The sequence below is a fragment of the Patiria miniata genome, unplaced genomic scaffold, assembly GCF_015706575.1.
Source record: "Patiria miniata isolate m_02_andy unplaced genomic scaffold, ASM1570657v1 HiC_scaffold_11, whole genome shotgun sequence".
NCBI classification, from domain to species: Eukaryota; Metazoa; Echinodermata; class Asteroidea; order Valvatida; family Asterinidae; genus Patiria; species Patiria miniata.
In genome coordinates this window covers 1,660,768-1,676,415 of record NW_024037049.1, presented here as the reverse complement: position 1 = coordinate 1,676,415, position 15,648 = coordinate 1,660,768, and the positions used below count along the sequence as shown (strand labels likewise).

Here is a 15,648-nt window from a genome sequence, read left to right as displayed (position 1 = left end):
TACATGCACGTGTTTCCTCTACTGCGTGCACTGATGACTTCGCGTGCGCCCCGTACGCGTTGGCACTGTGCAAGTGATCTACTGCCCTCTACTGTTGACAATTTTTGTTGTGTACGGCCCATAATGGTGATCTACTGCCCTCTATATAGTGCCCAACAGTATAACTAATACAATGTAGAGACGCTACCGCTGTCGTTGATTACCGCTTTCTACCATGTGTATTACAATTTACAGCAATATTTCTTTTAAATTGAAAAACTACACGCAAAGGCACTGATATACTAGGAACTCCCTCCAATATGTTTTCGTGTATTTGCAAATGTTATTTATCACAGGTGTTTAAACAAGGTTCCTTTTGTTCCCCCACACTTATTCTTTTTTTGCTGAAGATCGCGAAGATTGAGTGACTATAACATAATGAATAAATTATACTTATTTATCTGATTGTTCACAGCTGCATCTCAAAACAAAATTATCCACGTGTACACACATTGTGATTCCAGTTGAAGTATTGGGATTTATTTTTCATAGTAGAGTCCAGAATTACAATCAATTGTCGTGTTTTGCTAAATGATAAATGATTAAATTATGAGATAAGCCATAACAATTGTAGTTACACAATTAGAAAAGCATCTTTAAATCAGCATATTTGTCATGGAAATTACAATCATTTTTATTACAGATAGAAACAAGCCCAGACATAGTTTCAACTTTGACATACTCATATGCATGTACATGTACAATGTATTTGTGTAGGGTGCATGCATTGTGCTGCAGTAAAGCTGAAGTCCTCACGTTTCAATTCATGCATATGTGAAAGTTGCAAATTACATACATAATTAATTGGTAGAGACTACAATAGAAAATTGTACTTGATATGTTCTTGTGTTATTTAAAAACAAATCTTTGTGAAAAATTAAAAAAAAACATTTCAAGTCAATGTTTTCTCTTTAACAAAGTTATTATTTTGTACTTTCTACAAGTTTTGTAAGTCACTGTGTATCAAGCATAAAGTGAAAAGCTGAGTATTCAATACGATTGTAGAAATAAATCCACAAACTATTTACATGACTTCACATTTTAATTTCATTTTCTGCAATGCCAAGACAGAAGGATGACTTCACCAGTGTTTGTAACAATGGTTTATGGCTAAGCATCAACACAAATTAAAATGAGTATATGTGATTCTAACTTGAATAAAATAACCTCCAAGTACTGTATGCTTGATTCTCTTCCAAATCTTGTTGAGAAAGAAAACATTGCTTGTTTGACACTCAAACTGACACATTTCTGCTTACTAATGCAGGACTTGCATGGCTGGCAAGTGCAATCTGTGATCTTATACAACCAAAATTTTGCTTTTGAATAAGCATAATAGGTCTCTCTCAAAAATGGCCATCTCTGTTGGAGAACTGCATCTGCGTATTCTATAAACCCAAGCATGCTTTGCGCATTGTAGAAAATGTTTCAAACACAGCATGCCCACTTGTTGCTCAAAATGGGTGCAATTTACGACATACATGTAACCCATGGTCATGACGCAAAAAATGCCGATGCATATGGCTGGTCTGTAGGAAATGATGTCATTTGAGACAGAGCTATAAGATAGATCCTGGTCAAATCTTTGAAGTATAACTTGGAATTTTCATTCATTTGACACTTGTGACATTTGTTCCTTAACCCCTTAAGGACGGGTTGTAATGGGGACATTCCTCCACACATAGAGCAAGTGGCCCGCATGACTGCACAGCCTTTGTGTGGTAGCGGCACTGCACAAAAGCAGCAGCTGTGGAACTACCCACTAGCTGTGTGCCACGGCATACCACAGCTGGCAACTGCATTCCAATGAGTATAAGCGGCTGCGGCCATGACTGCAATGTTGTTTATTAGATAAAATAAACCAAGTTGGTATTAGCTTGTAATCAGTATTGGAACACTAAAACATCTTCATTACTCTCCAAGCAAACAACAATGTAGAACACAAAGAGCATTGGGCATGGCACTGCTGGTGGATGACTACATGTCATCTACGTCACACTTGATGGCAGGTCATATTGCTATTTGAACACTAGATTTTGTTCATTACTCTTCAAGCAAACACCAAATGTAGAACACAAACTGCATTGGGCATGGCGTTGTTTACTCCTAGCGTTGTTGACGGATGATTGGAGGTCATCCACATCGCACCTGATGGCAGGTCATAAGAGCACATCAATGACTGCAATGGGATTTTACACTGAAAAAAACATGAAAGAGAAGATTGCTATGAAAAACAAATTTTGTGCATTTTATTTGGTCTGGAAGTTGGACAACAGTGTGATTAACCGACCTTACAAACTTTTGTTGGTAAATCAATATTCAGACCAATATGTTGTAGTCCAGTCCATCACAAATCCTTTCACAAGTTCACTGAAAAGTTCTTTGCTAACTGCAGTCTATTCATCACATTGAACCTGCATCGAAGTGATGTAAATTCAAAATTGGGTTTAGCCGTTCACCGACATATTTTTATAAATACATCTAAAAGTGTTTATGAAAATATATTAGTGAGGACAAAAATCCAATTATGTATGGTTACAAATGTGGTCACAAGTCAAGTCAAAAGCCAGGGATGAACAATGATTAGTCACAGGCCACAATGAATTCCTGACAGCCCGCAGATGACAACACCCACCCTCAAGTGTTGGAAGTCTGGCAGGCAGTGTTGCGGTTCACACTCCATCTTGTCCAAATTCACAGGCCACAATGAATTGCTGACAGCCTGCAGATAATAATAATGATAATAAAACCGTTCTTATTAAGCCCATTAAACATGGAGTCCCAATGCACTGTACAAATTAAAAATAGGACAAAATATAGGATTAAAAATAGATGACAACACCCACCCTCAAGTGTTGGAGGTCTGGCAGGCAGTGTTGCGGTTCACACTCCATCTTGTCCAAAGTCACAGGCCACAATGAATTGCTGACAGCCCGCAGATGACAACACCCGCCCTCAAGTGTTGGACGCCTGGCAGGGAGTGTTGCGGTTCACACTCCATCTTGTCCAAAGTCACAGGCCACAATGAATTGCTGACAGCCTGCAGATGACAACACCCGCCCTCAAGTGTTGGACGCCTGGCAGGCAGTGTTGTGGTTCACACTCCATCTTGTGCAAAGTCACAGGCCACAATGAATTGCTGACAGCCTGCAGATGACAATTCATAAGGACTTGTATGGTTACACATAGACCATTTACACTGTACATACATCAAGTACATATTCTATAAAATAATACATTTAATGGTTACTATTACGTCATGACATTAAATTCACATAATAACAGCAATGTTTTTTTTATAGCACTACAGGCATTCAATTGGTCAGTTACATCAGCGCATTTCTTGATCGATGATACAAATAAAATGTATTGTATGTGTAGATGTTTTATAACATGTTTCAGTATCAGATCATCACATAATGTTGAAAATGTTGTCACTCACCTTGATAGTGTGGGTATCAACAGGCTGACATTATTAATCATGTTCTGTGTACATGTATCAGAGAAACAACTACATGTATTTGAATGTATGCATGGCAATCTGTGCTAGAATTACCTACTTTATTAAAACTATTATAAAGCATTCGTTATTATGTACATTATGTCTACTAATGCTTTACTGTTGTTCATGGGCCCCATATTGATCACTTACAAGTACCGCAATAATGTAATTTTACTTATAATTTTTATTTACTTTATTGGTCAATAACTTCACTGTATCTGGTGCATTCTTGTGTCATTTATCATACTTGTTTCTGTGTGTCATTCTTGTCTTTATTTATTATTTACAGCTGTCATCAACCTCCATAATTCACTTATTATTGTACTCTCTTTTAAGTAAAAGTTCATACTTCATTTTTCAAAATTCAACTTTAGAAGTTTATTTTTTGTAATTTATATCTTAAACCCCATCTCATTTTTTTAGTTGTAAGAATTCATGTATTAATGTCATTTTGGCCTTACACTACATACAGGTCTCTCTTTGCAGGTATGTACCTGTAGTGTCATTTTAAAATCAATGACTACACTTCCAAATGCTCAAATAACTACATTGTAGCACACCAACAAATATAGTTTCAATGCAATACACATTCACAAAAAGAAATTCACAATTTAAGTATCACTGCTTCATGGTAGCTGTAATATGTTGGGCTCACATAAGTTTCAATGACGTCTATGTTCCTGACATAAACATGATCAAGTAAAGTGCCATTCTCAGTAGTAGCTTCAGTAACACATTGCTTATATCCATGATCAAGCATCACTTTCTGAACAGAAGACTGTTTCATGATATCTTCATTGAAATCACCCATGACAATGCACTTGTTTGACACCTTATGTAGCTCATTCAGTAACATTTGAACAATTGGTAGAAATTCATTTAGAACATATGAAGCTGGTCGATAAATGATCACAATGGCTACTGACACTTTAGAAATTATCTGAAATGCAATATACTCTAGGTTGTGGACTGGTAAGTTTAGCCTACTAAACACTATGTCTTTCTTGCCACATACAGCTACACCTCCATGGCACTGTTCTTTCAACATATGTGTAACACGACTAGTGTTATCATACGACATACATCTTGGCTGATGATACCATTTGTAATCACTCATATCCATCTCACAATCGAAGTCTCCATCACTCCATGTTTCTGTCAGACATATCAAATCACATGACAACATTTCCTTGTTTCTCTTCAAATCGACAAAATGTGCTTGAAGACCTTGAATGTTATGCATTGCAATGGTTGTACAATAGGTTCCACCGGACCTTGCAAGTTCAATTTCATCAACACTATCATTGCCTTGTTCATTATCAATATATAATGGCATTTCACTTATTGCCTCAGCCACTTTTTCATTGCAGTAAATAAATTTTTCATCAAATGCTTCGATTATTAGGCCATTTAATGAGACCACTCTGCTCAAACTAACATAAGCTTGTCCTGCTGAAAAAGTACGATCTAAACATACAACAGCCTTTTCTGTAGTCATTCCTTGAACCTTGTGAGATGTACATGCCCAAGCTAACTTAAGAGGGAACTGGTGTCTCACAAAGACCTGAGTCACATTGTCTTCTACCATTTCAATACAAACTACATCTGTAAAATTACAAGAGGACTGCTTCTTCAATTTTGCTCCAACCTTCTCATTATCAAACTTAACTTTCACAATCTTTGCTGAGTGTTCATTTGGTAACATCACTATTTCAGAGACAGTTCCAAACACTCCATTAACAAGTCCATCAGATACATCAAGATTCCTTGTAAGCATGACTCTAGCACCTACACCCAGCCACAAGCAGTCAGATAAATTTGTACGTGACGATTTCTTTACTGATTTCACTGCAGGTATCATTTTCCCACTTTTTGCATCTTTCTGGAAATCTTTAGCAAGAACACATATACATTCTGAACACTTCACAAAAAGAGTCTGTCTATTATACTCATCCACCTGTTTATTGCAAGGATAAATATGCAGAGCATCGGTCCAATCTTCTCCAGTTTCACGTGATTTTAGCAAAGCAACATCTTCACTTTCTAACTGCTCTTTCTTCTTTCTTACACGCAACCTGTTTAAAAGTTTGGCAAACTGCACATCTTCCTTTTGCCTCATAATCTCAGTCAGTTCCACTTTGACAAAGTTTTCATTCCACAAATCACCTGTTACATCAGTCTGGTACAAAGATTTTCCTTTCACAGGGGGCAACTGATAAAAATCACCGACAGCAAGTATGCTCACATTCCCAAAAGGATTATGATTACGAGATTGTTTGACCTGTCGAAGACGACCATGAATGTAGTGCAACATTTTTTGATCAACCATTGAAATTTCATCAATAATTACAATTTGTAGTTGCCTTAATTTATGCCTAAGTGTACTGATCTTTTCTTCACTCAGTGGTTGATACGGCAATCTCACATTTGTTGAAATTGACAAAGCACTATGGATGGTAGCACCATGGATATTATATGCAGCAACACCTGTAGGCGCCATAAGCAGAACTGATATGTCGTCCGGACTCTCCATCATTCTTCCAAATAGTCTTGTTGCTTCATAGTAAATACATTTAATCAAATGGCTCTTTCCTGTACCTGCTCCACCTGTCACAAATACATAAAATGCTTCTGGATTTTTACCACTGATTTTATCCAAACACCACTGTCTCACTTTATAGAATACTTGTCTTTGTTTGTCATTCAGACACCTTAACATATTCATCGCTTCTTGTTTGGATACTTTCAGCGGATGTGGTTCAATTGTACTTTTTATATCATTATCTTGATTAGATTTCAAATCAGGAATATCACACTCATTCTCACTATCTTCTTCTTGTGGTTGTTTCTGTGCTTTGCATTCAAGTCTTTCCTGTTCACTTTCTGGAGCTATTAATGCCCAAGCATCTTCTTGTGGACCAAACTTTTCTAACATTTCTTCAGCTTCATCCATGGGTTCAGCATTAGCCTCATACAATGACCGGTTATTTTCAACAATATTCATTACAGATTTCAGCACACCATTCAACTTAACACTACCATTTCTATAGAATTCCTCATATGCTTCAAACTGCTGTGGTTTAAGCTGAGCATCAATACGATAAGGTAGATATAATTGCAGTATGCTTTGATAGTACTTCTCTGGATATTTTGCTACTGAAAATCTTGGGAATCGAATAACTGCTGGATCTGTCCTACTACGTTTCTGTATGTGACCTAGACCATTTTTCAATTCATGTATTGGAGAACGACTTGTTTTGGCCATGTTACTGTATATCACTCTATAGTCTGAGCAAAATGTCGCTAAGCACATGGCTTCAAATTGATCAGTTTCTGGTCTTGCTAAATACCTATCAACTCTACTGGTCATCCAGATACTATCATCATCTTCATCACATTTGTTTTGAATTACACTTAGAGGCAAGCTCATTCTGATTGGATTTTCTCCAACAGGTACAAATTCTACTTTCCTTGATCCTTCTTTCAATCTGAGATTACAGACACGATAAACTGCTTCTTGTGCTGATACTTCACGATTGTGTAAATATACACTGCCAATTTCCCTCATACTCTGTCTCGCATCCAAATTACCATTCTGTACCTCTGCCTGAGCATGTGACAACAATATACCCATTTCACGTTCAGCCTTAGACATGTACGATACCACATAAGCAACACAAGCATAAGCATCGCAAATGTACTGAATGTCCATATTTGCACTCCAACAACGTATCAAATCAGGATTGTACAAATTAACCCAAACATCTTGTGGCTGTCTCTTATGAACAATACTGGCCTTCCTGCTCAAGACATTGTTAGCTTTCTCAAAATCACCTTGTGTAATATTTATGCTTCCAAATAGTTCAGTAGTTGTCATATGTTCATTCTCAGCTTTCTGTATTGCAGTCCAAACTGATTGCAGCAACTCCTTGGCCTTATTTCTTTCATTTATGTCATCTTCTTCACTTTCTTTCTCATCACCCATTGGCATATCAGGATCTGTTATGAATGTTCGTTCAGATGGAGGTCTGGGGAAATTAAACCTGCACTCAGTACCTTTCTTCTTACATGACTTGGAATGTTTTTTGCTGTGTAACTGCACATGACTGATGATTTCATTCAACTGTTCATCTTGCTCTTCTGATGGTAATTTGCAACTGATGTATTTGTCAACAAAATTAACAACATCCTTGTTACTATCATGTCCCAATTTTGGTGCATCTTCAATCCAAAAGAGACAATGTGTATGTGGTGACCCTCTCTGTTGGAATTCCACTCTGTAAAAATAGTCCTTGACTTTTCCTATCGGTTCTGCTGAAGACATAATTACATCTTTCAAAAATGTATGAAATCGTTGATCAAACATTCTAGCAGCAGTCACAGGATTGCTTCTCAATATCGTACATTTCTCATTCCAGTCCAAATCTTTCACATCTCTAGAATCACCTTGCTGTCTCAGAATTGTATTAATTACTTCAGGCCATCGCATATCTGCTGCAGAAAACGAACAAAACCATGTTGGTATTCCAAGTTGTCTGATCATAGCCAAAACATCCTTCTGTGCTGCTTGCCAATATGGGGGTGTACCACGAATAGGCTTGAGAAATTTATATCCACTGTCTGATTTCAAAATATCTTGTAGTTGGTCCCTGTCATTGATCATGGAAGCATTAACACTCTCACCACTGTGCTTTTTATCACAACTCTTACGCAATGCAATAGAAACACTAGACATAACCTTCTGAATCTCGGATAAGTATTGAGCATAAAAGATGTATTGTGTAGTCTTTGCAAATCTATTATCTATATTCATTAGTCGATTGTGCAAGTATCTACACAGAGTTAACTTCACATTACGATCATCATCAAATGTAGGCTGACCTATCGGAAATAATGCTGGAAAGCATTTTGCTTCATTACCCTTTTCCATTAATATTCTGATTGGACTATTGCCTTCACAAGGTGCAACACATATGACTTCATCAAAGTACTGATCCAGTATTTCCTGGCCTATATTACTCGGCTGTAGACAACTGTCTAATGCAACACCCCGCAAACGGTCATCATCTGTTTCCTCGTCATCATTTTCTTCATCTTTACTGTCACTTTCATTATTAACCTCTTCTTTTGCATCATCCACATACTGCTCCATTTCATCAACATCTTCACACAATGGATTCTCCCATTCAGTATTTATTTCAATGTCACTGTACCATTTATTATTGTGCTTTAGGTACTTCAAGGCACTCTCAACATACTCCTTATTCATAAATTGATACTGATAATATCCTTTATAAGTCAATTTTCTCTTCAATTTGACTCGGATCAACTGATTGTCATTTTTGGGCCTCGGTAATACATTTACTGTGTCTGTTACATTTGATGGTACACAAACAACTGGACCTCGTACACCATGCTGGCCACCTTTCGGTAATGCAATCATTTTCATGAATGGTACATTTATTGCGATTAGATGTTCTTCTAGTGTATTCAAACGAGCCAATTCATCAGGGATATCAATCAGGTTTAAATTGTTTACATTTGCTTCTGCAGGTACTTTGTTCACAAGTAGTTTTCTATGACATGTGTAGCATATCCACAAATGCGATCTACTTGATTCTCCAACAATACATTTTAACTCACAATTTTCACTACACACGTGCAGATATTCATCACTAATATACACCTGGTCTTCATATTTATATTTATTGCATTTCAAAACTTGTTTTCGAAAAAGAAGTTTATGACAGCAGGCACAGACATATTCCGGTCCTTTAGATATGTCTTCTCTAAATTTTTTTGTCACGATACACATTTTACGTCTCTTTTCTTTTTCCATAAGGGCACGTCTGTGATTGTTGATTATCATGTTTCTACGGTATTGATGATTTGTCTTATATTTTTCTTTCCCATACTTGATCAAATTCATTCTGTATGAGACAACACAGCGATATTTCTTTTTGATACTTGCAATCAGTTTCTTTCTATATGAAGCACTATCATGGTATGTACATTTCATTCTGTTAATTTTCTCTTGTCTGTACACATCATCATTTCTATACTTTCTATTTCCAGTTTCAATTAGTTTTCTTCGATATTGAGAGTTTTGACGATACTTTGCTTTACCACTATTGATTAGCCATTCTTTGTATACACAATTATCACGGTATTTTGTTTTTCCAGAATTAATTAGCCGTTCTCTGTACGCAGAATTATCACGATACTTTGTTTTTCCAGACTTAACTAGCCCTTCTCTGTATCCACAATTATCTTGATACTTTGCTTTTCCAGAATTAATTAGCTGTTCTCTGTATGCACAATTATCACGATATTTGGTTTTTCCAAAATTAATTAGCCCTTCTCTGTATCCACAATTATCTTGATACTTTGCTTTTCCAGAATTAATTAGCTGTTCTCTGTATGCACAATTATCACGATATTTTCTTTTTCCAGAATTAATTAGCCCTTCTCTGTATCCACAATTATCTTGATACTTTGCTTTTCCAGAATTAATTAGCTGTTCTCTGTATGCACAATTATCACGATATTTTCTTTTTCCAGAATTAATTAGCCCTTCTCTGTATCCACAATTATCATGATATTTTGTTTTTCCAGAATTAATTACCTTTTCTCTATATGCAGCATTATATTGATACTTTGATTTCTGACTCTTTATTAAAGTCTGCCTATAGTGAGGATCATTATGGTACTTAAATTTACCATCATTTATTTTGGTCCCTTTATATGAAGCATTTGTCTCATACTTTCTCTTTTCAGCCTTTAGTCGCTGTGTTTTATACTCAGTGTCATCACGATACTTTATGTTCAATACTTTCTTCTTCTTGTCAGCTTTTTCTTTGTATGTCATTTGATCATAGATTCTTTTTCTTTGCTTAGAATCATCTTTACAAAACTTCTTTTCATCTTTTAATTTGTCCTTAGGATTTCCTGCATTTCCTGATCTCCATTTTGTCCCATCATGAGAACTACATTTGCTAATCTTCATTCCTTTGTCATCCTCCTTTTTATCATTTTTTTTCTGTTTGTATCTCTCCCTAGCCTTTTCTCTTGCAATTTTTCGCTTCAATTGCACATTAACACGTTTCACCCTTTTACGCTTTGTATCTTTATTCTGTCGGTCACTCTTGTCAATCTTGTCAGACGTTATATTTGTTTTCGCTCTTTCATCATCATTTGATACTTTATTGGAGATTTCTTGTAAATTTCCCTTTGGTTGACCATTCACATCAGAAACAGATTTTCTTGTAGATTGACAAACTGACAAAACAACATCGTAATGAACTCTTTGCTGATGATACAAGTAAATTCCTTGGTCTGACTTCAAAGTCTCTCTTTCTAAGATACTCCGAGAAAAGACGTACCACTTATTTAATTCATCATATGTATATATATCTGTACATAGCATATCTGCCATTGCAATGATCTCAACTTCTGTAGCCCATATTCCAGAAACAAACATTCTCTGCCTGGTGACATATTCTTCCACATTCCTGAACCCTTCATGCAGAACACCATTAAATTTATCTCCATTTTGCAACAAGTGATTCACAGTAGCCATCCGTAACTTCAAATGATTATCTTCAGTTCCTGATACACAAAATGAAACTGCCCTGAAAAAACAGTTGCCATCACCTTTGATTTTCTTTACGCAATTAGGTGGTCCCATCACCTCACAATCATCTGAAACTCCATTGCCTTTGCAGAGTACATTTATCAAGCCATGTATCTTACATAGTTCCTTCTTCTTTGCATGTGTCAGTGGGGCAAAATGAAAATTGTGCAATTGAATCACTTCTTTGATTTCAACATCACTAGTCTCATCACATTCATTACTGCCATTTATCATGTCTAAACTGTCTGTGACATCTCTTGAACAACTAATTGACAAACCACTACAAGGATCAAGCTTTGCTTCAGAACCAATTCCTCCAACCTCTTTTGCTGTACTATGACCAGTCTTGTGCACAGCATTCTCCAGTCTACTACCACTGCAAGATGTACTATCCATGTAATGCTTTGGCTCATCATCAAACCACACAGATACACCTGTAATTTCAAACTGCTCATTATTAGACAAACACATAGATCTTGCCAAATCAGTACAATACCTGTGGACATCTTGCCAATCAGAAACATGTTTCAGCAAACTTCGTCCTTCACTAGCCATACAGCCTTGCTGATTTCTAGAGTGAGAATCAAAAATATAATACATCCCATCTTGAGCAATCACAACAAACGTATTTTCATGGAAACATATGAAACATGCATAGTATTGCTGAAGTGTCTGTTCTAGTGCACGATTCAATGGCATCATATTAAATTCAGGCAAATTGCACTGATCTCCAAATGCACCACATACAGGATCATGAAACTCCATATTGAAATGATGATTCAGCAGGTCTAGCTCATTTGGCAATTCATTTACCAGCAAATAATCATGAGTAACTGTAGAACTTCGAGACAGGTGGCTATACAATTCATTTCCAGTATTCAGTGTAGTATCCATATCTTGACAAGACCAGTCTTTTAGTTGTTTTATTTTACTTATCAAAACAGCGCACAGAGAATTTGAAACACATTGTTTACCAGAGTTTCCAGCAAATCTATGATCTCCTTGATGAAAGGTGCCCTGTACAATCATTTTGTCAAATTTCCCACTATTCTGAACTGTGCATTTATTCAAACTATTCTTAATTTCGTGTTTTTTCTCTTCAACTACATCCATCATTTTCATTTCTTTACATTTCACTTCACAGCTTGTAGTAGTAGGTGACATTTGTCGTTTTCTACTTCTCATTTCATATCTTCTGCTTCGTTTTGTTTGTAATGCCTCTTTGTCATCACCTTGCATATCTGCAGCTTCAGATTTTTCTATATTATCATATTTAACACCATCACCAACACCATCACTGACATGTTTGCGTGCAATACAATTTCCACTTTCCTTTTCAACTGTTTTCACCAATTCAGTTTTACTTCCATCTACATTCTGTGAATTTGAAGACTGGCCTTTCTTCTTTCTTAATGAATAACCACCTGTCTGCTGACATATCAGTTGTTTTCCTTTAGTCGTCAATCGTACAGTACATGTACTTTTTTCAATGCCTACTGAACTTGTCAATCTTCCCTGTCTACTTACATCATTTGTCTCATCATCCCAGTTGCTATCTTGTGCACATGTTCCAATACACGTCTGCTGAACAACATCATCTATAGTGCATGTCTCCTCAACAGTCATCTCAAATACATTGTCATCTGTTGGAATACCAAGATCATACAAAAGAGATTGAGAGTAAGTACTCTTACCACATTTACGACACATCCATACCACTGCTCTGTTTGCCAACAATTCCTCCATCTTCAAGAAATTCATACATTTGACATGGTACCAAATGTTACAACCATCACATTGCACTTTCCTTTCAAACACATCGATAGTCTGATCACACAACCAGCACTCTTCATTGGACTGATTTCCTTTGACGGTTTGATCATGTCTGTGTCGATCACACGTCTGACTGTTTTTGCTTTTTAGTACTGATTTCCCAACTTTCTTGTCCAGAATTGTCTGCCTCCTTTCTGGTGTTTTCATTTCAGAAGCACATGTATGCTTCACATCTTCCTTCACAACTTTTGCAAAATTTCCATTACTCCTCTGCCTTTTCTTATTTTTGTTTTCTGTACTGACATCTTTCATCTTCTTCAAAACAAATGAAAGACTTCGCTTAGTCTCACAGAACGCATTTTTTTGAACCTTTTCATGGACTGCTTTTTCTTCCTTGCTCATCCACAATTCAATCCTCATTCCATTTCTTCTTCTATTATAGGATTCCTTGCAAATATCTCTTCTTCTTCTCTTTCTACTAACTTTGATATGTTTCTTTCTTGATCTATTCTCATGCTGATCTTGCATACACCTGCCATTACTATTTCTGGTGCAGTGCTTTATCTTCAAGTAACCATGCAACCTCCTCATACCTCTCTGATCATGAACTCTTTTCTTGGTCAACTTCAACAGTCTTTTTCTCCTCATTTCTTTTACCTTCAGTCTCAAGTCGCCACTTGCATTCTTGACCTTTTTCAACTTTCTTGCCATTATCTTTGTACCCTTTTCTTTCATGTCTTTGTCAAGATTATCTTCCTCATGCTTCATACCACCATTTTGGGTCTTCTCTTCATCAATAGCATCACCTTTTGCCTCTATATCATCGCACTTCTCTTTAACCTTATTCCATTTAACATAACCTTCTGCACTCATTTCAACTGTGATATTCTCTACTGCATATTGCACAATACACTCATTCTTCTGCACTGACATAATCACTGCTTCATCACTTTGCTCAGCTGTCTGCTCATATCTTTGTTCAGTTTCTTTGCTCATGATCATTGCTTGCTCAACTTCATTCAGTATGTCATCATAAATTTCATTGTCTTCATTATGTTCATTCATTCTGCCAGGATTAGCGGCCTGGTGAGCCCCGCATTCGTTCATCATACATTTACTATATGTCTTATAATTGTTATCATAATGTTCATTCATTCTGCCAGGATTAGCGGCCTGGTGAGCCCCGCATTCATTCATTCTGCCAGGATTAGCGGCCTGGTGAGCCCCGCATTCATTCATTCTGCCAGGATTAGCGGCCTGGTGAGCCCCGCATTCATTCATTCTGCCAGGATTAGCGGCCTGGTGAGCCCCGCATTCATTCATTCTGCCAGGATTAGCGGCCTGGTGAGCCCCGCATTCATTCATTCTGCCAGGATTAGCGGCCTGGTGAGCCCCGCATTCATTCATTCTGCCAGGATTAGCGGCCTGGTGAGCCCCGCATTCATTCATTCTGCCAGGATTAGCGGCCTGGTGAGCCCCGCATTCATTCATTCTGCCAGGATTAGCGGCCTGGTGAGCCCCGCATTCCGTAATTCTGCCAGGATTAGCGGCCTGGTGAGCCCCGCATACAGAGGATAATGAAGTGAGTGATGATGAATTAACAAAACACACGGACGGGATGGAATGAAATGATTGGATGGATGATTGGGAAATGAAATGAGACACACCACGGACAGACAAGGGAAATGGAGAACTCCTCCCCTTCTTCAGGCCTCGCACACACCTCAACTCCTTCTTCACTTTCATGATGGCTCTTTGGTAGTTTTCTGTAGAAAAAAAGTTGAAACAATCATAAATAACAAACACTTACAAAAATATGGGGCTTGGAGTTGGCTCATTTTGTTTTTCTAAATTCCTGGTTGCATGCCTGTTTATAGATGTAGTAAGCTTAAACGGAATGTACATTGTACATCATTGGCATATGCAAGAAAACCAAGAAAAATACAAATGTTCAAGTACTCTGGTTCCCCCGTTTCTCGTCCCCACTCGCTTCCTTTTTAGAAGCCTGGATTTTTTTTATTATTTTCTATTTTTCAAAAGTGCAGTTAAAAACACCAAAAAAGTCCACAAATTCATCGGAAAATAAAAACTTGTGAAATATGCGAGTCAAAGTTTTTAGTATAGACTCTGTTGGTCACTTTGTACACTGTAAATATGTTCAGTTCTCTTGTCCAACTTGTCTTTCATTTTAAAAGTGTCTTTGGACAGTGGAAACACCAACAGTTGCAGCAAATTTTCAAATGGCAGCCATCTTGAAAAAAATTAAAAATAAAAATAAAAAGCCCCTCTTTCTCCTTTTTTTTCAAAAATCCAGTTGAGAAAAATATTTTTTTTATTCGGACTAACGTATTTCATTAAAAAATGGTAGTTTTGTTTCCGATGTTTACAAATGTTGTACTTGTATATTCCCTTTAATGTTCCCGACCAGATTTTAATGTGTCACTTTCAATGTGATTTTCAACACGTGTAAACAAAATGTATATCAGCTATTTCTAACCACGCTAACAAATGTCCAACATGTCAAATCTGCCGCATACTACGTGCACTTAGTGATTTTAATCATTACTTAACACATAACTAGCTGGAGTTACCCAGCCCCGAGTTTTATCATTGGGTTGCCTAATAGACAACCCAATGATAAAACTCAGGGCTGGGTAACTCCAGCTAACACATAACGATGTTGCACTGTGACACCAGTTTT

General features: G+C 37.0%; 1 protein-coding gene across 3 annotated transcripts; it reads right to left on the bottom strand.

The window, feature by feature from the left end:
* Window positions 1-491: 491 nt before the first annotated feature.
* On the bottom strand, window positions 492-13,904 carry LOC119741579 (nucleosome-remodeling factor subunit NURF301-like). 3 transcript variants are annotated; one of them, XM_038217389.1, is made up of 5 exons: window positions 12,702-13,904; window positions 11,671-11,745; window positions 2,886-3,186; window positions 2,675-2,761; window positions 492-2,236 (listed from the first exon to the last, which is right to left on the bottom strand). In XM_038217389.1, exons 1-2 carry the CDS (start codon window positions 13,878-13,880, stop codon window positions 11,722-11,724), a joined length of 1,203 nt encoding a protein of 400 aa, XP_038073317.1. In that variant the 5' UTR covers window positions 13,881-13,904; the 3' UTR covers window positions 492-2,236; window positions 2,675-2,761; window positions 2,886-3,186; window positions 11,671-11,721. The 3 variants fall into 3 exon arrangements, with proteins under 3 accessions (XP_038073317.1, XP_038073333.1, XP_038073325.1); XM_038217405.1 differs by having other exon boundaries at window positions 2,886-3,079; XM_038217397.1 differs by lacking the exon at window positions 2,675-2,761.
* Between the last annotated feature and the right edge of the window lie 1,744 nt (window positions 13,905-15,648).

Coding starts and splice junctions, on each gene's coding strand:
- LOC119741579 (XM_038217389.1), bottom strand. CDS start 13,880: ATGTCAGTGCAGAAGAATGAGTGTATTGTGCAATATGCAGTAGAGAAT. Junction 11,746..12,701: donor GGGATGATGAGACAAATGAT/GTAAGTAGACAG, acceptor TTCTCACTCTAG/AAATCAGCAAGGCTGTATGG.